Raw genomic sequence first — 23,490 nt, 5'->3', positions numbered from 1 at the left:
GTTGCCATGGCAACCCCCTAATCCACTGAAGCGCTGTTGTCACTATACTGCATTCAGGCATGATTACGCCACACTGGGATTTAGGCAGAAGGGAACAACTTAAAGTAGTTACTGTAAAACGGGCATATCCGCTGGTGGGTTACGTCAACTTCAATGATCGGTTAACAGATGACCTATGATTTCCACTCTTCAGAAGATTATGCAGGCTGAGACAAATACATCGCACGTGTTTATCTGGCGCCATGAACACATTCCTACAGTTACATAAACAGCACTGCAACACATTCATCATATCTGACTTACAGCTTTAAAATAGCTTCATGGTATATTCATGAATCCTCGTTGAATCCATGTAACTTGCCATGGTGTCGATGCAATTTGCTTAAACTTCGTCACACAGAAATAGACGCTTATGTCAGTTCATGCACGTATAATTTCAAAAGAAAGGTTGCACACCTCGTGACTACTCCCAAACATCTGTGCTGTGAAGCTGTTTTCAGACCCGTCTTATTTTCTCTCTCACACACATTTTTTTCTGTCTTTTAACAAGCAGTTGTTTTTAATTTGACAAGCAAGATTTCATTTGTAAAGTTCTGGGACCAGGTTTCTCTAGCTTTCCTTAACACCCTGTAAGCAGGAGCTCAGCTGACTACTCTCACATGCAGGAACCACTTCTGATGATTCAAACGTGTAGGCTAAAGGCAGTAAGCACATAATAAGGGACATGCTCTGTGAGTGCTCCTTGAAATAAAGTGTGATCAGATTATTGAGCCACTTTGAGAGAAACAGAAGTCACCTGCAGCACTTCCTCTGCGTCCTTGACCTTGACAGGCGTGGATTGGGGCACCGGGGGACATTTGGCCGGCTTCTTTTTGGCGCGCTCAATCTGTGCATTGGTGAAGTAGTTGACAGCGGCAAACTCAATGAGGGCGGAGAAGACAAAGGCGAAGCAGACGGCGATGAACCAGTCCATCGCAGTAGCGTACGAGACCTTGGGGAGGGAATGGCGAGCACTGATACTGAGCGTTGTCATGGTCAGGACGGTGGTGATGCCTTGGTTTGTGGGAAAATAAAAACAAAAGAACACATGAGCCTGTGTCAAAGAGGGAGTTGACATAAATTCTTTCATATTTGATCAAAGCACATAATTAGTCTGAATTTGACTCAATTTGAATGTAAGTAGAGTTGCAAAAATATCCATCTCACTGGGAAAACTGAGGCTTCACCACAGACCGGTATGAATTTTAACACTGCAGATCGGAATAGAAAACCAGATGTGTTCAATAACCCATATATTATGTTCTTCTCATCAGGAGATTTCATTAACTGAAGGCAGAAGGATAATGAACCATATACAGTATACAGTATAGCTTTGCAATAGAAACATGTACAATAGAACCACAAAAAGCATTTGTCCACTTGAGCTACTCTGAGAGTTTCACTCGACTCTGTACTCTGAGGACTGATGTTGCCTGTCTGCACCAGCACAGTGGATTTTCAATCAAACAATCAAGGTGTGATTGAATGCAGACTTTCAGCTTTAAACAAACAAACATTACAAACATTTTTATACATAGAAACAAATTTTCAGAGGCTCAGCAGTAATTGGACAAGCCAGCATAACTTTAACATAAGGTTTGTGGTTAATACTTAGGTGAATATCCTTTGTAATCAATGACTGTCTGAAGTCTACCATTCATGAATATCACCGACTACTGTTTCCTCCCTCGAGCTGCTCTGCTACGCCTTTATTGCAGCTGCTTTCAGTTGCTCCACTCTCGAGTTTGTCTTCAGTATCTGTAAAGCTGCTCTATTTTGTTGAGATCTGGTAACTAATCTGAACATTTCTTTGCCTTGAAAAACTCTTGGGCTTCTTTTGTACTTTCTTTGGGTCATTTGGACTGTGGAGCGCTGTATGATCAGTTTCTTGATTGTAACCAGTGGTTGTTGCTGTAAACCTTCTTTGTTGTCACTCACTCTACCTCCTCAACGATGTTTTTGACTCGGCTAGATGTTGTGAAATTTTTTTTCGTAACCTAGGAAAGAACAGTTTTTATCCATTGTCTTCTGTGGAGTTTCTTCTTTGATGTTGCTGATGTACCTTTATTTTGATTTTTCAGCCTCCTCTTCTTGCATCTGGGCATCTCTGTGGACCTCAGATTAAGAGCTCCAGCTAAAAGCTGCCAAATACAAGTTCAATACTTGGAATCAACTCTAGATCTTTTAACTTCTTAATCAGTCTGTCTGGAAAAACAAAGGAACAGGCCTCATCTGATCGTGAAACTGCTTGTCAGTCAATTGTCCAATTACTTTTGAGGCCCTGAAAAACACTGCTGCCTTCTGGCAAAAGGTACTAGAGCATTCGGGCCGTCACTGCCAGACTGTGAAACAGCTTCTTCCCCCAAGCCGTCAGACTCCTGAACACTCAGTGACTCGACTCATTCACCCGCTTAAAGACCCATTTTTACTCTTTGGCTTTTAGTTCTGTATGAGTCTGTCATTATTTTATTCTTATTATTTTCTTACCTTTTATTTTACTTTCCTTTTAAATTTTATCTGATTATTTTATTGTACAGTAATATGGTCAAAAAATTTTGTTTTTAAAAGTGCTATATAAATAAAATTGATTGATTGATTGATTGATTGATTGATTGATTGACAAAGTTACTTTACAGTGCTCAACGCACTGAGCTGAACCGGTGCCCATACGGCTCAGTCTTCTGCACATTTCTATTGCACTGCTGTGTCTGTATCGTTCTTTCTGTCTGGTGTTGTTGTCTTTGTCTTCAGGGAGGGTTGCAATTTTTGCAAATTGCACTTTATGTAGTCCTGTGTTGATTGTCTGTTATATGCCATATGCAGCACCACGGTCTTGGAGGAACATTGTCTTGTTTCACTATGTATGTACCACTGCACATGGTTGGAATGACAATAAAGCCACTTAACTTAACTTGAATTGACTTGACTTGAAAATGGGGGACTGTGTATAAAAGTATGTGTAATGGCCAACCACTTGCGGTACGATCGTGGCTCAAGAGTTGGCAGTTCATCTCGTAATTGGAAGGTTGCTGGTTCGAGCCCCGGCTCGGACAGTCTCAGTCGTTGTGTCCTTGGGCAAGACACTTTACCTACCGTCTACTGGTGTTGGCCAGAAGGGCCGATGGCAGCCTCTGTCACGTGCCGGGGACTCGGGGTTCGTGAACAGTGTGGACCTTTATTGTTATTAGTGTATTGGATGTATGTTTGCTGCACTGTGCTCTTGTGTTCCATGCTGGTGTGTGTGTGTGTGTGAGGCTGGAGGATGAAGGACAGCCACCTGCAGGCCTGATGGGTGTGGCCCTGCCAGCTGCTGGTCACGCCTAGCTTACCACACACCTGATCAGGATCGTCGGGGGAGCTACTTAACAGAGCGATGGAGCTTCCTCCGGCGCAGGATCGTTGAGTTAGACTCCATGTCAGTGTTTCTAGTGTTGTTAAAGTGTATGCCTGCCGGAGTTGGTGCCATAACGGCTGTGTCTGTGTTTTTCCCCAGGAGGACAGTGGAACACAGGACTGCAAGACACACGGGGTGTGTGAAGGCACAGGGGCAGAGAGCACGGGATACCAGCACTTGGGAGAAGACACGTCACGGGAGTCAAGGGAGCACTTTTGGAGATTTAATGTGTGGTGTACAATTACCTCACTGTAAATAAACCACTGTTCATTCCATTAAGTCTGCGTTTTGGGTCCTTTCTCCTACATCCCCCACGGCCTGCCCTCCAGACCGTGACAGCCTCGCTTCTGTCAGTCTGCCCCAGGGCAGCTGTGGCTACAACTGTAGCTTGCCTCCACCAGTGTGTGAATGTGAGAGTGACTGAATAGTGGAATTGTAAAGTGCTATATAAATGCAATTCATTATTATTATTATTGCTTGCACAATTAAAAAGTAAGTAAAAGTAAAAATTGTACTAAGTGACAAATTAAACCTAAAACGTCACATCTTGACCGTCTGATTTAGAATCCATAAGATGATGTAAAGACTAAATTAAGTCTAAATTATAAACATTTTGTCACTGTCTATAAACTTGTCGACCTAACTGTATATGCCCCTTCCTGTGAATTGTCTGTCAGCACTACAGGGAGTGCAGAATTATTAGGCAAGTTGTATTTTTGAGGAATAATTTTATTATTGAACAACAACCATGTTCTCAATGAACCCAAAAAACTCATTAATATCAAAGCTGAATGTTTTTGGAAGTAGTTTTTAGTTTGTTTTTAGTTTTAGCTATTTTAGGGGGATATCTGTGTGTGCAGGTGACTATTACTGTGCATAATTATTAGGCAACTTAACAAAAAACAAATATATACCCATTTCAATTATTTATTTTTACCAGTGAAACCAATATAACATCTCCACATTCACAAATATACATTTCTGACATTCAAAAACAAAACAAAAACAAATCAGCGACCAATATAGCCACCTTTCTTTGCAAGGACACTCAAAAGCCTGCCATCCATGGATTCTGTCAGTGTTTTGATCTGTTCACCATCAACATTGCGTGCAGCAGCAACCACAGCCTCCCAGACACTGTTCAGAGAGGTGTACTGTTTTCCCTCCTTGTAAATCTCACATTTGATGATGGACCACAGGTTCTCAATGGGGTTCAGATCAGGTGAACAAGGTGGCCATGTCATTAGTTTTTCTTCTTTTATACCCTTTCTTGCCAGCCACGCTGTGGAGTACTTGGACGCGTGTGATGGAGCATCGTCCTGCATGAAAATCATGTTTTTCTTGAAGGATGCAGACTTCTTCCTGTACCACTGCTTGAAGAAGGTGTCTTCCAGAAACTGGCAGTAGGACTGGGAGTTGAGCTTGACTCCATCCTCAACCCGAAAAGGCCCCACAAGCTCATCTTTGATGATACCAGCCCAAACCAGTACTCCACCTCCACCTTGCTGGCGTCTGAGTCGGACTGGAGCTCTCTGCCCTTTACCAATCCAGCCACGGGCCCATCCATCTGGCCCATCAAGACTCACTCTCATTTCATCGGTCCATAAAACCTTAGAAAAACCAGTCTTGAGATATTTCTTGGCCCAGTCTTGACGTTTCAGCTTGTGTGTCTTGTTCAGTGGTGGTCGTCTTTCAGCCTTTCTTACCTTGGCCATGTCTCTGAGTATTGCACACCTTGTGCTCTTGGGCACTCCAGTGATGTTGCAGCTCTGAAATATGGCCAAACTGGTGGCAAGTGGCATCTTGGCAGCTGCACGCTTGACTTATCTCAGTTCATGGGCAGGTATTTTGCGCCTTGGTTTTTCCACACGCTTCTTGCGACCCTGTTGACTATTTTGAATGAAACACTTGATTGTTCGATGATCACGCTTCAGAAGCTTTGCAATTTTGAGACTGCTGCATCCCTCTGCAAGATATCTCACTATTTTTGACTTTTCTGAGCCTGTCAAGTCCTTCTTTTGACCCATTTTGCCAAAGGAAAGGACGTTGCCTAATAATTATGCACACCTGATATTGGGTGTTGATGTCATTAGACCACACCCCTTCTCATTACAGAGATGCACATCACCTAATATGCTTAATTGGTAGTAGGCTTTCGAGCCTATACAGCTTGGAGTAAGACAACATGCATGAAGAGGATGATGTGGACAAAATACTCATTTGCCTAATAATTCTGCACTCCCTGTATTCTCCAGTCTCATTGGCAATCACTTCCATCAATAATTTGGTACCAACCCACTTAATTTCTTATATCATAGTCCTGCTAAAGATAGTCAAGGTCTTTATACAGCAGATGAATTAAGACATCTAAGCAATGGTCAGCATGCTCTACCTCCAAATACTGTTTATATAACTAAGCATTAACTTATATTATGCCACTGTGAGCTTGCAGTTTCCTAACTACAGGGTGGGCCATTTATATGGATACATTGTAATAAAATGGAATTGTATCCATATAAATGGCCCACCCTGTATATCACATTAACACTGGTAACTCTCAAATTGTGGAAATAATTCAAATAAAGAAAGGTTATACATCACAGAGCTAGAGGACACATTGACTGAGGTTCATGCAGACACCGGGACTGAATGTCATGTGTTCTCATTTATTTGTCGCTGCACTACCCAGCGAGGGACCATAAAAATAAAACAAGACACCTGTCTGACCAGCACCCAAGGTTATGCGGGGCTTCTACAATAACAGAAGGTCACCGTATAAGCCTGACGCTCGTCACTCGCCCTTGGTACTATTAACCAATAGCAATAATGTGATTTGGAGAAAATCCCCTTTATGCCAAAGATCTGGAACAATCTGTGCGTCACAGCCCTTACCCAACATAAACGCATGTCTCCTTTGCCCGGACGTGACCGCCATATAATTACCTGTCAGTCAAAAGCAGCTGGATGACATTGATAGGTGAACTGCAGCTCAAGGCCACAGACTGAGGACGTTACCCTCTAATAGAGAGCTTTTCTTAACATAGCCAAAAGAATGAAACAGTGGGTGTTTTCTATTAAAATTAAAATTAAAGCTTTCGTGGAAACATTTCACTGACTCTGGAACTGATTATGTATATAATGCAAAGTATGGTGTGGGTCGCTGAAATCAGAGAAATTATCCGGAAGCCATTCTTTCACCATAATTATGCTTGGTTTGGATACTTGATTGTTCCAAGCGCTGCATAGAGAGATGTTTTTTTCATGTTGGTACTTCAGGAACATAAAGCTTTGAGGTTATTAGCTTATAGCAGGAAGCAGAAAGAGTGAAAGCAGCTGTGCAACAACAAGTGCAGCATATATCTGAATATACTGTATAGACTGTTACTTATGTAGCTAAATAAGAAGATACAGTAAATTGCATGAATTAGTATGCTTCATAGGATAGTCGGGCAAGGTGTTGTGATTGCTAATGTTTGCTTTTCCCTCATTTTGGACATGTGACCATGTAGGGTCGAATTAATAAGCCTTCAGTTACATAGTCCTACTATTTGACAACCATTGCTCACTGGGAAAAAATGCGACAGGGCTTTTACTTTGAAGGTGAATGGTCTGCATTTCCAGATTATGTTGAACTTGTTGTTACTGCTGCTTGACTACTATTTGGTGAGAGTTTGCAGAGAAGTTGGTATGTTCTATGCAAAATACAAAAGACCGCAGCAATCTGTGTTTGGGTTCTTTTCTAGTCTGTCATGTGCTTTAGGTCTGTTAAGCTTGTGTTGTCATGTCTAGTCTCCATGTTTCCTGTTTTACTTTTACCTTGTGTTTCTTGTTACTACATGTTTAGTCTTACTCGCCCTTTGTCATTATGTCTCATTCTAGTCAGCTGTGTCCTCATGTGTCTCCTCATCACCTCATGTGTGTAGTTAAGTCCTCCGTCTTCCTGTGTTCAGCGTCGCGTTGTTTGTGTTACCTTCCCTACCCCTTCTCACAGTTTCCCAGTCAAGTCATAGTCATAGTTTCCCAGTTTATGTTCAGGTTTTCCCGCAGTTTAGCCTTGCTGTATTTTCGTGAGTTTCAGCCCTAAATAAAGGCTCGCTTTTCGTTAAGTCCACTTTTGTCTCCTCGCCTCTGTCTGCACTTGGGTCTTCTACTCTTGCAATCAACACAATCACAGGGTAGTTTTTGATGTAGCACCTTCTTTGCAATTAGTTTCTCCCAGAAGCAGCCACCAACCTCATGGCACGACTCTCCAACTCGTCGAGGAACGCATAGTTTTCTCTCGTGACCAGTTATTGTGTCTAAGGAAACATGCGCCTGATGTCACAAGAGTAACCTCTTAATCGAAACTCATGGTCCTTTGTCTTCACTTTCACAGAGAAGATGTACTGTAGGATCATAAATGTGTGCCTCTTCATAGACCAAAGGACAATTACACTTTGGGACTTCCAGAACGATTACTGGCCATAAACTCTGATTTGAGACAATCACTGGAGTTGTTAAATGTCAAAAGTCTAGAAAGTTATAATTTGAGGCTTTAAGAAACACTCGTTTTACTTTAAGTGTACTTTTTATCTTGACTCTATTTGAAACCATGAAGCTTGAGCTCTAATCCTCACTCCACTCCTGTTTGTCTTCTTGACAAACCGCTTCTTTTAGGCTTAAAACAGGTCACTGCAGTGGAGTCATAGAGGCAGGAAGTCAAAACAGAGGCTGTAGGGAAGAAGAGGAGAAATCCAAACACAGACCACCTTCCAACCCAAACAGTCACACACGCGCCGGCTGAAAAGCAGCGGATAACAGCAGAACTCCACTGTCTCAAAGGCTCGACTCATGCGTCAATAGTTGGGCTGCTGTGATGCCTCTGTCATGCCGGACAGTTTGGGGCGGGGGAGGCAGGGGTAGAGCAGCAGGACTGTCAGATACATTGTCCGCTGAAAAAGAGCAGCAGTGATTCGCTCGTGCTATATTACACTGAGCGACACTCAGAGAGAGAGAGCCACACAGCATCATTTTTCACTAAGCAACTCAACAGCTGACGGCAAAAGCATTCACTATACCAAATGAATGCTTAGAGGTGATGTTGCAGTGTGCGTGACACCTTTATTAAAACCAAATGGTGGGGTGGGTTGTTGGTTGTGTTGGTGTCTGAGTATGTTATGATGATTTGACAGAGTGCTAGCTAACAAAATGCCAGTCAATAGAGGAGATGTGTGGATTTCATACATGGGGTCAGTACTACTGTATAAACCCACGTGTGGTTTTATGCAGACGTCTGTGCAGCATCATGAACGGTCAGCATATTAAATCAGAATCATTAATCACCACTGACACTTGTTTGGTTTTCTCTTAGTTAGCTTGTCATTAGTCATGGTGATGAGTTAATGCTAATTCTCTTGAAAGCAATGCAGGAATACTTTCAAACAGCGGCAAGCATCAGTGCCACTATCATTCAATAGACAACATGTCTATTGTCACACACTAATTAGTCTATTCTAGGGCAAACCCAAACAGTGTAGCATGGGAGTATGGATAGCACGCAACTGGGTTACAGGCTAAAAACTGAAAGCAGGTTTTGCAGCACATCTATGAGCAGCCAACATGCAGGGAGGCTATTGTTTGTAATGTTCATCTCGCCCACTTCGCTTTTAGGAAGACAGATGGATTTTGTGCTAATTTCATCCAACTTTCCCTTCCATTGGGTCTGGCTTTTGATCAATGCACCTTCATTTTAGCAAGAACTGTAGCAGTTCTGTGAAGTCTGACGAACATCTGCTCATTTTTACTGTTACAGCAAGATATTAGTATGGGTAGCAAACTAATTATTTATAATTTACTCAAACATATACTATATACACTATATATTTGGGTGTAATCTCAATTCATATTCATAAATCAAATATAGTGATCAATAAAGTAACTGGTTTGCTTGATGGCTGACCTGTGACTACCTTACTGTAACCAACAAAAACCTCTATGATCACATTGATTCTGTTTGTTTTAACCAGTGCAGTTTTGCATATTACAGGGGAGGGGGGGGGGGGGGGGGGGCGGAGTAACAGATACAAAAGATGCACTCACTGACTGAAAATATAACTTGTTAAAGACTTTTTTCTTCAACACTTTGGAGCAGGGGTGCCCTATCCCAGCCCTCGAGAGCTACCGTCCTGCAGCTTTTAGATGCATCCTTGTTCCAACAAACCTGAATCAAATGAATGGCTTGTTATCAGGCCTTTGCCAAACTTGATGGCATGCTGAAGAGGTAATCAAACCATTTGATTCAGCTGTGTTGGAGTAGGGATGCATCTAAAAGCTGCAGGACGGTAGCTCTCGAGGGCTGGGATTGGGCACCCCTGCTTTAGAGCACTTTAATGATAGAGTAGCTCTGGTGTGAAAATGCAATATTTTAATGACTGTACTACAGGCAGAACGTGATCTGGGATTGTCCATCCATTTTCTTCTGCTTATCTGAGTTCAGGTCGCGGGGGCAGCAGTCAAAGCAGACTCGCCATGGCCACCTCTTCCAACTCATCTGGGGGACACAGAGTCGTTCTCAACCCATCCAAGTTTTAGTGAGGGAGAAACGTATTTAATCCCCTTTTGACCAGCAAGAATTTGGATCAAGTATATTATCGAACGAAAGTTTCATTGGCAAGTATTTAAGGATTAGGACTGCACAATTAATCAGAGTTTAATCTCAATCACGATTTTGGCTTCCCACAGTTACTGAGCGATACTGAAAATGGAAAGCAAAAGTAAATCGAGTGCTCCCTACATCAGCGCCTCACCTCAAGTCTGCATGTGCCAATCACAGCTGTTCCCTGCACTGCACTGCTTGTTTTCTGTCTGGAGGAGTACCACTGTATTCAAAGACAGATTATGCAACAAAATTCAAATGTCTGCCACAAAAGAAGGCAAAGAGCTGGACCCTAGAAGGCTTCAGAAAAATGGTCAACATACTGGAAAAAGATGTTATTCCCTCCCCAACTAAGTGACAAAACATGTGCAGTACACAAAGCAGGGGTAGATAGGTCAGGTACTTTACTTTGAGTTTTATTTACATCAACAATGAATTTAGTATGGCCTTTATTTTATTTGTTTGCTTTTAGATGTACTTAGGCCAATTGAAGAAATGCAGTGTCGCCTGCAAAGACGTTTTAATTAACAGAAATGCAGCACACTGCAAAACTGAAAGCACTCCCCTGTCAATTTCATTTTGTGTTACGTTTTGGTACAATTCTTTTTATTTATGTTTCTTATTTTCCTTCTAAGGGATGCACTGAATTTAGGAGACTGAGGAGAAGTAATTTTATTTTTGTCAGGGGGATTTTGGGTTATGTTTGAATTGTTGATTTCTTATGTTAATATCATGTGCTATTGTCAAGTTAAGGGTTGTATTATTTAGGAGATAACACTAAGTCCTAGTATTATTATTAGTTTGTATTAGTTAGTTATCCATGTCCCCTGGTTTATGTGTCATGTTCACTGTTGGGAAGGTTACTTTTCAAATGTATTCCACTACAGATTACAGATTACATGCCCCAAAATGTATTTTGTAACGTATACAGGTAAGTTACTCAATGAGAGTAACGTATTCTGAATACTTTGGATTACTTAATATATTATCATGCTTTTTACAACTACATGAATGTCCTATTGCTGTGTGATTTATTACCATTATTGAAGGTTACTCTTCATACCAATACCGACTAGATTTTTAAATCTTAATATAAAATGAGTAACAGTCGGATGGACATTAGGTAAGGCTGCACTTTATTTTATTTTTATTTTTTTTAATCAAATTTAAATAATAGACTGTTCACTTCTTTACAAACCGTTTAAATTATGAATTCAGAAGGAGTTTCTTATTTTGCTGACTGTAAGCAAATAAAATTAGCTATAAATTAAGTTACAGAACAAATGAAAAGATAACAGAAGTTTGTTGATCATGTCGAGTTTGACAGTGGAGGTTTTTAACGTGACCGCTAACAGGGCCGGTAGTCTTAGCGCTGACTGTGAAATTCATCAACAAGCCATATGACCTTAGACAACACAGAACAAATACAAACAAACAAACAAATGGCCGACCCATGACTCACAATAGGAAATCAGATTAAAGCTCACAGCACTGAAAAAGAGAGCTTAAGACAAGAAAAGCTCATTGGAAATCCCACAGAGTGTAAAGGACTTAGTCACACTAGAGACAAAACTGGACGGCATCTAGGAAAAATTCATGGTTACCCGGTGACTGCATGGCATTTTTTGCAAGTAGTACACTCAATCTGTGGAAGACCACTTTTGGTCACAATGTGATTGCACAGGTAGTTGTTGGAAGGCAACCTGTCTCCACAAAATTAAAGTCCCCCTTGGACTCAAACATTTGCAAATAATTTCTGTCCAACGCATAAACGCAGATTGACAACTTTTTCAGTCAGTCTGAGTCGGTCTGTGTCCATCAGTCCATCAACTCAGCTGGTTGTATTTTGGTTATGTTCCTATATAAAAGCAAGGTTGCTGTGTGTAATTCTGCAGTTAAATCTGCATTTTGCAGCAACTACGTCACTATTTGTGGAGGACTTTCTGTTTCAGATCTATGAGCATCTTAGTCAATGTGAATTTCAGTCGATGCAGAAAGCAACAGATTTGTTATTTGGGCTAATTTGTGAACGTTAATTGCTGTATCGCCACAAACAGACTGCACGTAGCTGCCAACTTGACTCCATTCAAACTGATAGCACACTAACACCACCTAATTATCACCATCTTGATGCACCAAATTGTGGACCTGGTCTTTAAATAAACCATTTCAAAGGCAAAAACATCATAAGTTTGTTCCATACTGGTGCAGTAATTTTGTGACTTAGTGTGACTGTAGCTGTCCTGGTCCGGGATCGGTGACCCAGGGTTTTGTGTTTTGTTGTTGATTTCATCATGATTTATCATTGCTAGTCTCGTTTTCAACACGTTCTCGGCGAATCCGTACTTGCCGAGAACGCGAGTACGTACTCGCGTACTTGAGAATTGAGAAAGGGCCTCAGATTAGCCCCAGCTGTGCTTTCTTCCTGTTTTCCATTCCCTCGTTACTCCCTGGTGTGTTTTCCTCTGTGTTTTCAGCCATTTCCTAGTTACTGGTCCTGGTTTGTTTCCAGTTTAGTTTTGTATTTGAAGTAAGTTATTTATGGCCAAAATAAAGCTTGTCATTAGCAACTACAATAAGGAGGACATCTTTCCCCATCTGATTAAAAATGTTTATTTCAACCACACGTGCAGTATTACTGCTTGTAAATGCTTTTTGAGCCAAACATATTTTAGAGAATTACTGTAAGAGGTGAAAATAAAATAGAATGGGAAACTTTTTGTTTCCCGTAATCACCGCGTGCTGAAGCATCGCCTTGTTGTGTTGACTGAATAGATACTCCAGCTCTGATTGCTCCATTGGCATGCAGGCACCAAATAAACAGAGAGAGAGAGGAGCAGAAAGGCAGTGCAGCATGAATGCTGTGTGAAGTCTACATACCGAAAACTGTGCGCGCTGGGACTGATTCTTTATTTATCCAGAAGGACACTTGGGAGAGGATTACTGTCATTATGCAGGGGATATACGTCTGAATCATGAAGTAGCCCATTTTACGTTTCAAGTGGAAGTAGACCGTCATGACCACATATTCACCTGGGGGATCAACAGAAATGAATTAGTTTCATTAACAAAGAATTTGAAGTTGCAGGCTGACAGATTTCATTAATGCAGCTCCAGACAGATGTCACATTTGATCTGGTTTTCTCCCCTCACTTCTACATTGTGTCCATTTGCACTCTGCTGTAGCTTTCTGCTGCTAAAATCTTTTTTTTTTTGGTGTGGTGTGTGGGGCTTTCAGTATTTTTGCGAGCCAACTGGCTCTGAAATGTCTCAACGCATGATGTTTGAGGGTTTCATTTCACAAGACTGTGTGCTAGCCATGGTCCAGTAGACCCACTGTCATGTCTGTGCAAGTGTCAAAACTCTATATCCCCCCAATATGCGACGCCCAAATCTGTCTTGTGGAAACACAGTGTAGACTTGGCAAATCTTCCAAGTATGATTCAATATAATGCGCTCAGACAGATGTGGATCTTTTCTTTTCATAAAAAAGCAGACTCTTTTGTAAAAGTGATAAATGAACAGCAGTGTCCCATTATTCCTCGAGCGTTCACTGTAACTCGGTTGATAAAGCAGGACGGTGAAAGGATGAGCAAATCTCACCTGTGATGGATTTAATCGTTTCACTGGAGACCGTCTGGCCAATGAGATCATACTGAACGAGGCTGGAGGACTCTGGAGGGACCTCCACTGAATGCTCAGGCCCTTTGGTCCAAGTATAGATCATCTCCGTTTTAGGATAGGCATCTGTGGGCAGACAGCAAAGCCACACCGACATGAGTCACTGACTGTAAGCTGTGAGCAGTGCAGCAGAAAAACAAGATGCTCAGAAGAAAGCAGCTCTTTGTATACTGTAAACTGTCCATATGTGTGCAGGATTTTACTTTGATATAATTGAAACATTATCATCACTGTAGATTTCTTCTTGTCACCAACCAGCTGTTAATAGCACCTTTTCCCCTTTACCACTTTTCTCCTGTTTTCCTTTGGATTGCCATTCTTCACACTGTTTGTATATGTGATAAATGCTACATCCTCTAGCACTTCTGCTTTTGCTTCTCAGATAATGGGGTTGCTATTCCTGGAACAAATTCTGCATATTGTTATGTAAAAGTGCATTAAACCAGAAACCATTAGGAACGAGCTACACATTAGTTATTTTGTCTGTTGTCAACTGTTGTGGAAATTGCTGCTAAACTTCTGCATTTATTGGGCCGGTGCAACAACACAAGTTTTCATTTACTAGCCAGCTTTTACCCGGACTTCATTTTCCTGGTGACGTGGCTGCTTACGGTTAGGTTCATACGTTTTTGGAGGGATTATGTATAAAAATGGCCATCATTCCAAAGTAATGAATCCAGTTATTTTGTTTGAACTTGAACTCAAAAATCCAAGATGAATTTGTTGCAGACTTTCAGCTTTTAATTCCACTGTGTTGATGTACAGAGGCAAAATTATCCACAAACCTGTGGATCTAACTGTATGTAGCACTTTTTTACTCAGAGCGTTTTTATTCCAAGCCTTTTATTCTGAAAGATGCTTGGGCAGGTTGGGAGTTTGTTATCTTGCTCAAAAGCACATCAGTATGCTTACTGGAAGAACTGGGAAGTGAACCAACCTTCCCATTAAAAGACAAGCTCTACTTCCTTGGTGGGTTGGTGTAGTGAAACTAAGTTGAATTAATATATTTTATATGCAGCATGTATTATATTGCCTTTATTTTATTGCCTAAATTTAAAGAAAAGACAACTAACTCAAATTGATAATAACCTTTATCTCTACAGTTGTTGCTTTGTCTGTTGATAAAGGTTCAACGGTAACTTTATTGTCCCCAATGGGAAATTGATTTGCATGTCCACCCATGAAGCAACACAAAAAGCAAACAAACACACACACAAAAAAAGATCAACGTTAATGTTAATGCTTAAATATATTATAATAAACTAATAATTGATTAATATAATAATTTTTTTTTTGCTTTAAGTAGGATATGTTATAGATAATTCAATTAATTAAGTCGTGTCCAATATTCCTACATTTGAGGTCTTTAAAGGTTCCTGTTAATAAAGTTGATATTCTTATTATTAGATTCTACTAGAATAGCTTTGCATGACTCATAATTAAAATCAATCCCTATTTGTCTTACACTGGGCCTTAGTGCTGCCCCTCAGTTCATCCTGTGTCTGAAATGAAAATTTGGAGGAACTGATTGGCTGATTGGTTGCCCCTCTCAAAACAGAAAAGAGCAGTTGGGTGGGGCCTCAAATGTCCCTGTTACACTCAAAATATGTTTCTTCACCCTTAATAAACATGAGACAATCATTTTGAGTAAAATGCAACTAAAATATGCAGAGTATTAGATCACCATCCTGTGTGAGGTTTATGCCTCATCTGCGCTACAGTAACAGTAGTAAATTGGTAATTACCAAAGTAAATTTTTATGTTTTGTATGTACTGTTTTACAAAAAAGCAGAAAAATGTATTTTTGCAATTATTTGCTTGTATTTCTGAACAGAAAAACATTTTAGTGGCTGAATGTTATGCTCGATTTATTTAGTCTCAGAGAAGTTCAGTGTGCCAGCTCAAATTTACATATGAAAATGTAAAGTTTGTCAAAAACATATCTTTTTGTTTCAAACAGGTTTTATAGGTGTAAAAATGTAGACAGTCCCCTCTAAGTGAATCACAACAAAAACAGACAAGAAGTCTCCACCAAAAACTTTTCATGAATAATTTTTTTATTGGTTCTACCAGATTGATTCATCATCTCACCTCCACTCAAGCATGAATAATTCACTAATCTGCATAAAGAAAATGATTCCAGTGCAGGTTTTACAATCTATTTTGGTAATTGTGGACCACACCATGACATCAGAACAAATGAAAGTAAAAATATATGATAACAGTAAAACTGTCCAATTAGTAAAGACTCAAGCTGCCACTTTGTGTCTAATTAAAGTTGTAACAGTCACACATTATATTACAAGTTTGTTTATTCCCCGTTGTTGCTTCCTCTCTGTTTTATTTTGTTTTTTGTGCGGTTTTTTTTTCTGTATTCTGTATTCTCACTGGCGAGGTTGACCAGAGTGCGAATGCAAAACAAAATGCCAGTTGTCTTGGCCTGCCACTCCCTATGGGACTCCGTATCGGCAGGATACCAACTGTGCTGCCAAAATGAAATGACTCTGGTGTGTCATGGAGTGGAACGCAGTGCCTGTGCACACAAGTCCAGATGGAGAAACAGAAAAAGGAGACGGTGAGAGGAGAGAGAGGGGGAGAGATGGAGGAAAAATGAAGGCAGGGCAGACAGCGAGAAAATTAGCACGCAGGCACACATCGACACATGCACCGGCTATGGAAAATAGCTGCATAGGTCTGCGCTATCCTGAGGCAGAGGAAGGGATTCTGACCTTTCCCTCGCTTCAGGCCACATCAGATCCATGGTTGCTTCCTCCTGACTGGAGGCTAGCAGCAGCAGCACAGGATGGTGAAAGGACGGGAGGAGGGGGGATGACAATAACCGAGGAATGTGAATTTGTCCTCCGCAATGTCACCAGATTGGGTAATTGACAGCGGGTGTAGAGGCAAACTCGTTGTCTTTTTTCCTCTCCTTTCTCTTGCAGATGTAATCTTCAAATCGCTGCTGCTCTCTGATAAGACGCAGCTGCTCGTTTTTTGAGAAGCTCCTTTATTTGAAATAAGTCATTTCTGCTGACCAGTGGGCCCACTGTGAACACTGGTGCTGAGTTGGGCGTTTATTGTTCACGATGAAGAATGAAACGTTTCATTATTAACTATAGCATTTAGTCGCTTTCTGCTCAGCTCTTTAGCGCTCCTTTTCAGCACAGCATCCATTTCAGTACCAAGAGGAGGAAAGTGGCTTCATGAACTGAGCTAGGACAATATTTTCTTTGTCTTAGCCTTCCACTGGTGTTTTCTCTTTTTTTACCCACTCTGCTTAGTTTAGATTCAGATTCAGTCTAAACGCTCTTATTTGGTTGTTTATAAAGTGGTCACGCTATCCTAACCGACTGCTACACAGCAGCTGTCACACTATTCATCTTAGAATCCAGCTTTTTTTGTCCTTTCAATAAAGTCACTTCAATTGTGTAAGAGTGGAATACAACTGATTTACAAAATAATCATCCAGGTAACTCACATCAGATCTTTGCGTATTACACGCTCATTACACTGCCACCTGTTTTAATGTGCAAGTTTATCTGAGTTACAAGAAGTAAAGAACCAGAAGTGGGTTATTTGCTTACACTTCTACTGTACTCTTGTATGTTTAGCTCAAAAATTAATTTAACTGAATTGACTTACTCCAGTATTTTACATTGCTGTGACATTTTCTTCCTTTTTGAGGTGATGAAACTGATTATTTTTTAATTAACTGGAAGTATTTTGATGGTTCACTTTCCATTTAGAAATGATCATTTCAGAGTGCTTTTTCTTTTGTGTACATCTGCCATAGTGTGCAGCTGTTCTTTGGTATTGCAAAGTCCAAAGTGGGAGTGCTGGTGAAATTCCAGGATTTCAGCTTTAGATTAAAAATCTTAACTAAGATTTTCTACACTCTCTGTCACACTGAGTTACTCTGTGTCGAGTTGGTCAGGCAGCGTTTTGTTTATTTTTATGTTAGACTCTCAAACATGCAACAGAGTGAGAATACACAATGACTGGATATTGATTGTGTTTACAAATCACTAATTGTTGTATTTAATTTTAAAAATTATACTTACATTACTCGCGTCTTCCCAAACTAACAGACTTACAATGCTACAATGCTGTTATGTTATGTTATTACTCAGGTACAAATTTTCACTGTGATAATGACTTATTAATAAAATCATTTGACAAAACATTGAGGACGAACAGAATTCACATTCTGATAAAATGATAGATTTTTTAAAACTTTGAGTCCTTTTCCTCATTCAAAGGCACTGCAGGAATATTAGAGGTTAACAGTAATCTTACATGCATGTTTGGATCACTTTGTCCTGTCAGACCTAATCAGCAGCCTCTTCCTGTTTTCTCTCTTGTAGCACAGCCAGAACATTGAAAGGAGGCTCACTAAAATGGTACCGTTTATTTCCTGTCATGATGTAGCTATATAAAAAGAAAATAAATCATCATGTCTTTCTCCTCATCTCAGCTTCTGTCCATTTAGTTTATATTTAAATAATACCATTAATATTAATAATAAATCCTATTGGATGGATGGATAAAATACTGACTTTGTACATATACCGAATTTCCCGGAGGAACCCACCCGAGGGATTAATAAAGTTTCATCTAATCTATCTACATTAGTACTCTACACTAAACTCCTGGTGTTGTAAGTGTTGTTCATCTGTTTGCATATTTTTGCATGTTTTCAATAAGTTTATGTTTGAAAAATGCTTTTTTTATATGTCATATTGTTACTATTACTTCCACTTAATTTCCCCCTTTTATAAACTATATATGTTGCAGTTGTAACAAAGCAACTGTGCAAACTGTGTGTCAATAAAGTTTTCTGATGCTGATGTCACCAACTCACACATAAAGAACTTACAGCTGCCAAACTTGAGGGGGCATGCATGTGCATCCATGGGGAAGTCCACGAGCTTCATGGGACACTCGGCGCTAATCGTCAGCCTGTTGCAGAACAGAGGAGAAGCGTTTGACTTAGAACCAATAACAAGGCAATAAGGGCTTTCTTTTAAAGGTACACCAAAAACTACTGCCTACATGGTTCTATTTGTTCAGGTATTTTAAAACAAACAAAGGTGGTTTTTCAATTGTTGCTATGCAATCATTGATTCTGCTGATCTTTATATAAAAAAGGCCAATTACTATCAAACAATCAACTGCTCTCCTGAATGAATGTGAAAGTTTGGCATGTGCACTGCCTCCACACAGCTCTCTACTGTGTACACAGCGAGAGCGGGTTTTTGATTTCACAGGAAATCTCTTTCATTGCTTTATAACAAACAAAGTCTGTCATCCCTCCTATCCCATTTTAATGAGCAAAAAACACTAAAAAGAGAAAACAAATACATGAAGTGTAACTAACACAAGCAGGCTTTTTAGATGGATGCAAAATTAGAGCTGGCTGCAATCTGTAGATTGGCATATTATTCGAGTTAATATATAAGTACCTCATGGTGTAGAGGATGGTGCCGTTCTTCATGATGCGGAACAGCCTGTTGGGCGCCGTCATGTTGTGAGCGACGGACCTCTTGCCGTTCCTGAAGAAGGTGTCCGGTGTCCACACCTTTGTTACCATCAGGTTGTTCAGCCTGAGAATCTCTATCGGGCCCTCGTACATCAACCTCCGGTCTACCCACATCTGGCGAAAAAATACGTCCATTGTGTATTCCTACGTTGGGAAAAAAGGACCAAAAATAAGACCAGCTGGAAGAAATTGCTTCGGTTTTTCATCCAAACATAAAGCAGGCTTGGTTGAGTGGCTCTTGGTTGAGCAAGATAGTCATTATCTTCAAGTATTGATCTCTGTGTCTTCTGTAGTTTGACACTCAATTTAGAATAAACAAAAAGAAAGTCATAAACAAACATGAGATAGGATAGGTACCATTTCAACGTCTGAGACAGGCCCAAAACTTGTCACATAAATGTCAGTCTTGACCTCAGTCACAGGACCTGTTGAGATAATGAAACAGACAAGTGTCACGTTTAATGACCGTTTACTGGTGTAAATCCTTCAGTGTCGCGGTCATAAAAAGACAGGAGTCCTATTCATACTTGTTTAGCCAATCTAAAAGCCTTGCAGTAACTTATCTCTTCCAGAGCAGTAGCACCTTTGTTGCTGTTTCCATTCTGTTCACTTTAAAGCGAAGCTGGTACGCCTGCATGTCTGAACATCTCTGCTGACAGGCTGCTTTACAACCAGCAGTGAGGCATCTCTTTGAGAAATATGGCCGTAGAAACCCAGAACTGTACTTTTAGAACTTGAACTGTGCATTAGGACGTTTGTGTGCTGACATACACACAATTATGTAACCACACTCACTCAAACGTGCCAGCTCAGAGGCCCATCTTCAGTGGGCACAACTACCAGGCTTGTGCACAACTCAGCAGCGCTCGTGTTGTGATACACTAAACCACAAAGCAGTATGTTGCATATGCAAATCACATAAAACATTGTAGAGAAAAAGGTCATTAAAATGTTGCCATAATGTTCCCATGAAAACATGTCATGCATGTCGTTGGCTTTCTACTTCCCCCATGCTGTTAAAGAGTTTCACTAAGGCGTTCATGCTCATTTCACAGTCTTAACCCTGCAATGCCAAGTGCATCATATTTGACAGATGAGTTTTAGAAACCTGTCATTTTCCCCCCCCAAAAAACCTAAAACAGCTGCATAGAAATGGCAGTCTGATGCAAATCTGATGCAAATTACTGGGCTGAGCTGTCTACTAAGGTTGGTGGGTCAACCCCTGGCTTCTTCACTCTTGGGCAGTTTCTTCATGGGCAAGAAACTGAACCTCAAGTTGCTCTCTGAGTGTTAACTGGTAAATGGTTACTGGACTAGTTCTTGTATAGCACTTTTCTACTCTACCTGAGCACTTAGAGCACTTTATACAACTTGCCTCACCCATTCATACCCAAGCACATGTGAGCACTGTTTTTTCTTTGGTTAAGTGCTTTTTGTCTAACATTCATAGACAGACTCTATTGGATCCATCAAAGAGCAACTTGGGGTTAGCATCTTTCCCATGAAGACCGGAGCAGCCAGGGATCAAACCACCAACCTTCCTATTATTAGATTACCTCATTAGAGTGTGAATGTGTATGGATGTTAAAAAGAAAACACTTTGCCATAGAAAAAGAAAGGTGTTGGCATGAATGGGTATGAATGGATTAATAAGGCATGTTGTGTAAAGTGCTCTGAGTGCTCAAGTAGCCGTCCATTTAACATAAAATTTCTCAGCTTCAATAAAAACCAGTTTCAAAAACTTGGAATTTTCTGGCAATTATTTCATGGTTCAGGCTGTAGACTGTTAGGCTGTGCAAATAAAAGTGCACTTTTTTTTAAATTATGGCATATTTGATGGTCATTTTATGTTTTTTTCTTAGAAACGTGTTCTTCCTCCCCACCATCACCAAGTGCTTGTTCACAGATCAATGACATTCTCTCTCCACCCCTGCAGGAGCTTTACTTTACAGTATCAAGTGCCTTGAGATGACTGCAGCTGTGAGCTATATAAATAGAATACACCAAAATTGAAATCTTTAGCCTCCCTCAGCAAGTGGATTGTTCCCTCTGCTCATTTAGAGCGCTTCAGGGGTGTAGTATGATTACTATGGGTGGAACTGACTTGATTTAAACCACACTAATGGGGTGTTTTGTTGCTCAGCAGTGAGTTTGCAGCTATCTTTAGAGTACATTTTACGTTCTCTTACATTAAAAAGTCCAATAACAAGCGAAGCTCCCTTTTTAGTGGTTTAAAGATGTCACCGGATGCTTTTATTACTCGATAATGTGGTTAGAGCTACGAGGTATGGCTTTTAAAAATACATTTTTAAAAAGTAGCATAAATTACAGAAGAAATAAAATTTCACCTGGTGGTTTGAAGATTCTGGATATTTCCGAGTGGTTACATAGCTGATATGACTACTTTTATTGCAGAACACTCTCAATAGTGCGCAAAAATAGTGCGCATTTTTCTAAAATACCTCCGAATCCAGGTCGCAGCCTGTTGTCATAGCCGTCCAGAAGTCGGTCCAAAATGCGAGTGAAATTCTCCGGATAGATCCTTTCATCCTTTTTTGTCTGCGCAGAGATTTTCTTCATACTATGAAGAAGAAGAAGAAGAAAATCGGGATACTTGTAAGTTGAGGGCTGAAAACACAGCTCGGCGGCAGGTTTCAGCACCGCGGACAGAGACTCACCAAGTCAGCAAACAGAAAAAGTAGAAGAGGGTCCGAGTAAACGCGGGGCGCATCGCTGTCACCATCTCCTTCTTCTTGGCAGAAACCATCCTTGCATGCCATACTTCAAGCCTCTTCACATCTCACCACCACCAGCACCAGCAGCAGCAGCACCACTACCAGCGGCAGCAGCTGCCTGTGTCCCGGAGTAAAAAAAAGGGAAAGAGGAGCAGTAGGCAGGGAGCGACACAGGGCAGAGCGGCGCAGAGAGGAAGAGGGAAGTTGAGAGCCCTTTTCCTCCCGATCCTGCAGTCTCTCTGCCAGGCGCGCAACACAAACTCACACGTGCACACGCGCGCACACACACAAACACGCACACACACATACGCGCACACACCTTCACCCCGAGCCCTGGTCACCTCTGGTCCGCATCTAAGCTGCTCTGCTGCTGCTCAGCACCCAGGCACACAAACAGTCCTTCCCCTCTCTCCCTCTCTTCTTCACTCTGTTTGCTTCAGTGTCTCACTTCTTTCTCTCCCTCCTCTCCCGCTTTCTCTCTCTCTCTCTCTCTCTCTCTCTCTCTCTCTCTCTCTCTCTCTCTCTCTCTCTCTCAGACACACACGCGCGCACCTCCTTTGGTCAGGACACAGATTAGACGTGCGCTGCTTTGAAATAGCTTAAGCTCACAAGAGTCACATCTCTGACTTCACCCTGCTGTCAAAACTGGAGAAGCAGGAAGCAGAGGCTTTCTCCATCTCCTCAAAGCCCATCTCAGCCCCTCCGCCTCCACCCATCAACATCTTTTTGCATTCAGTTTCCAGCTCTAAGAAAAAAGTGTACTTTTTTAGTCACCAAATCTCCAACAAATGAAGATCTTCTCACTCTGACCTCAGCATCGCTGCTCTGTGACAGCGTCGCACGCAGCCTATAGCCTACATGTTGAACTAGTTTCAGGAATGCAATGGTGAGCGCCTGTATTAAGATTCAAATGGGTCAGTCTTGTCGCAATACGCAATCACACACACACACACACAAAGGCACACAGGTACTGTAGAGGAACTGGGACAAGCCACATGCTGCTTCACAGATTTCTCTGCACCTGGGACAAGCACAAGACCTTCACTTGTGTGTGTGTGGTGTGTAAACTGAGAGCGTGTGTGTGTGTGTGTGTGTGTGTGTGTGTGTGTGTGTGTGTGTGTGTGTGTGTGGAGCTGAAGGTGAAGTGCGGGTAAATCTCAGGATAAACAAGATGTCTGGGTTCCACCACACTGGCTTTCCTGATTAGTTTTGAAGTGAACACACACACACGCACACATGCACATTTTACTTTTTTTAATTTTAGCTGAAACAGAAGCCACTTAGTGCAATGCAAAGCTGAAAAAACATCATGTAGATATATTACATGCAGGCTGAAGTCATGCAGTCTTATACCGCAGCTCCCAATCCCCTGCACAGCCGCCCACCCCAGCCCTCCCACAATACACTAAAGCAAGGCGGCTCTGTGGGGGATGAGTAATACGTGTGTTCTTTGTGGGGCCCGGCTTTC

General features: G+C 41.1%; 1 protein-coding gene across 2 annotated transcripts in view; it reads right to left on the bottom strand.

Annotated features, from left to right (window-relative positions):
- The window catches only part of gabra4 (gamma-aminobutyric acid type A receptor subunit alpha4), a 29,986-nt gene extending 7,538 nt beyond the window's left edge, over positions 1–22,448 (bottom strand). The window contains exons 1-9 of one of the 2 annotated variants that reach the window (XM_085288150.1): positions 22,342–22,448; positions 21,966–22,140; positions 21,750–21,868; positions 19,645–19,712; positions 19,211–19,431; positions 18,625–18,707; positions 13,671–13,814; positions 12,948–13,100; positions 797–1,053 (exon numbers count right to left, since the gene is read on the bottom strand). In XM_085288150.1, coding sequence (XP_085144276.1) covers positions 797–1,053; positions 12,948–13,100; positions 13,671–13,814; positions 18,625–18,707; positions 19,211–19,431; positions 19,645–19,712; positions 21,750–21,868; positions 21,966–22,054 — 1,134 coding nt within the window. In that variant the 5' untranslated portion in view covers positions 22,055–22,140; positions 22,342–22,448. Of the gene's footprint in view, positions 1–796; positions 1,054–12,947; positions 13,101–13,670; positions 13,815–18,624; positions 18,708–19,210; positions 19,432–19,644; positions 19,713–21,749; positions 21,869–21,965 lie in introns of both variants that reach the window. The other variant, XM_085288140.1, reaches the window with a different exon arrangement.
- Positions 22,449–23,490: the final 1,042 nt, after the last annotated feature.

Source organism: Mchenga conophoros, linkage group LG2 (genome assembly GCF_057382185.1).
Source record: "Mchenga conophoros isolate Kocher_MC1m ecotype Shallow Benthic linkage group LG2, M_conophoros_male_GT1.1, whole genome shotgun sequence".
NCBI lineage: Eukaryota > Metazoa > Chordata > Actinopteri > Cichliformes > Cichlidae > Mchenga > Mchenga conophoros.
Note: the sequence above shows the minus strand (reverse complement) of the source record. Positions and strands in the feature narration are given on the sequence as shown.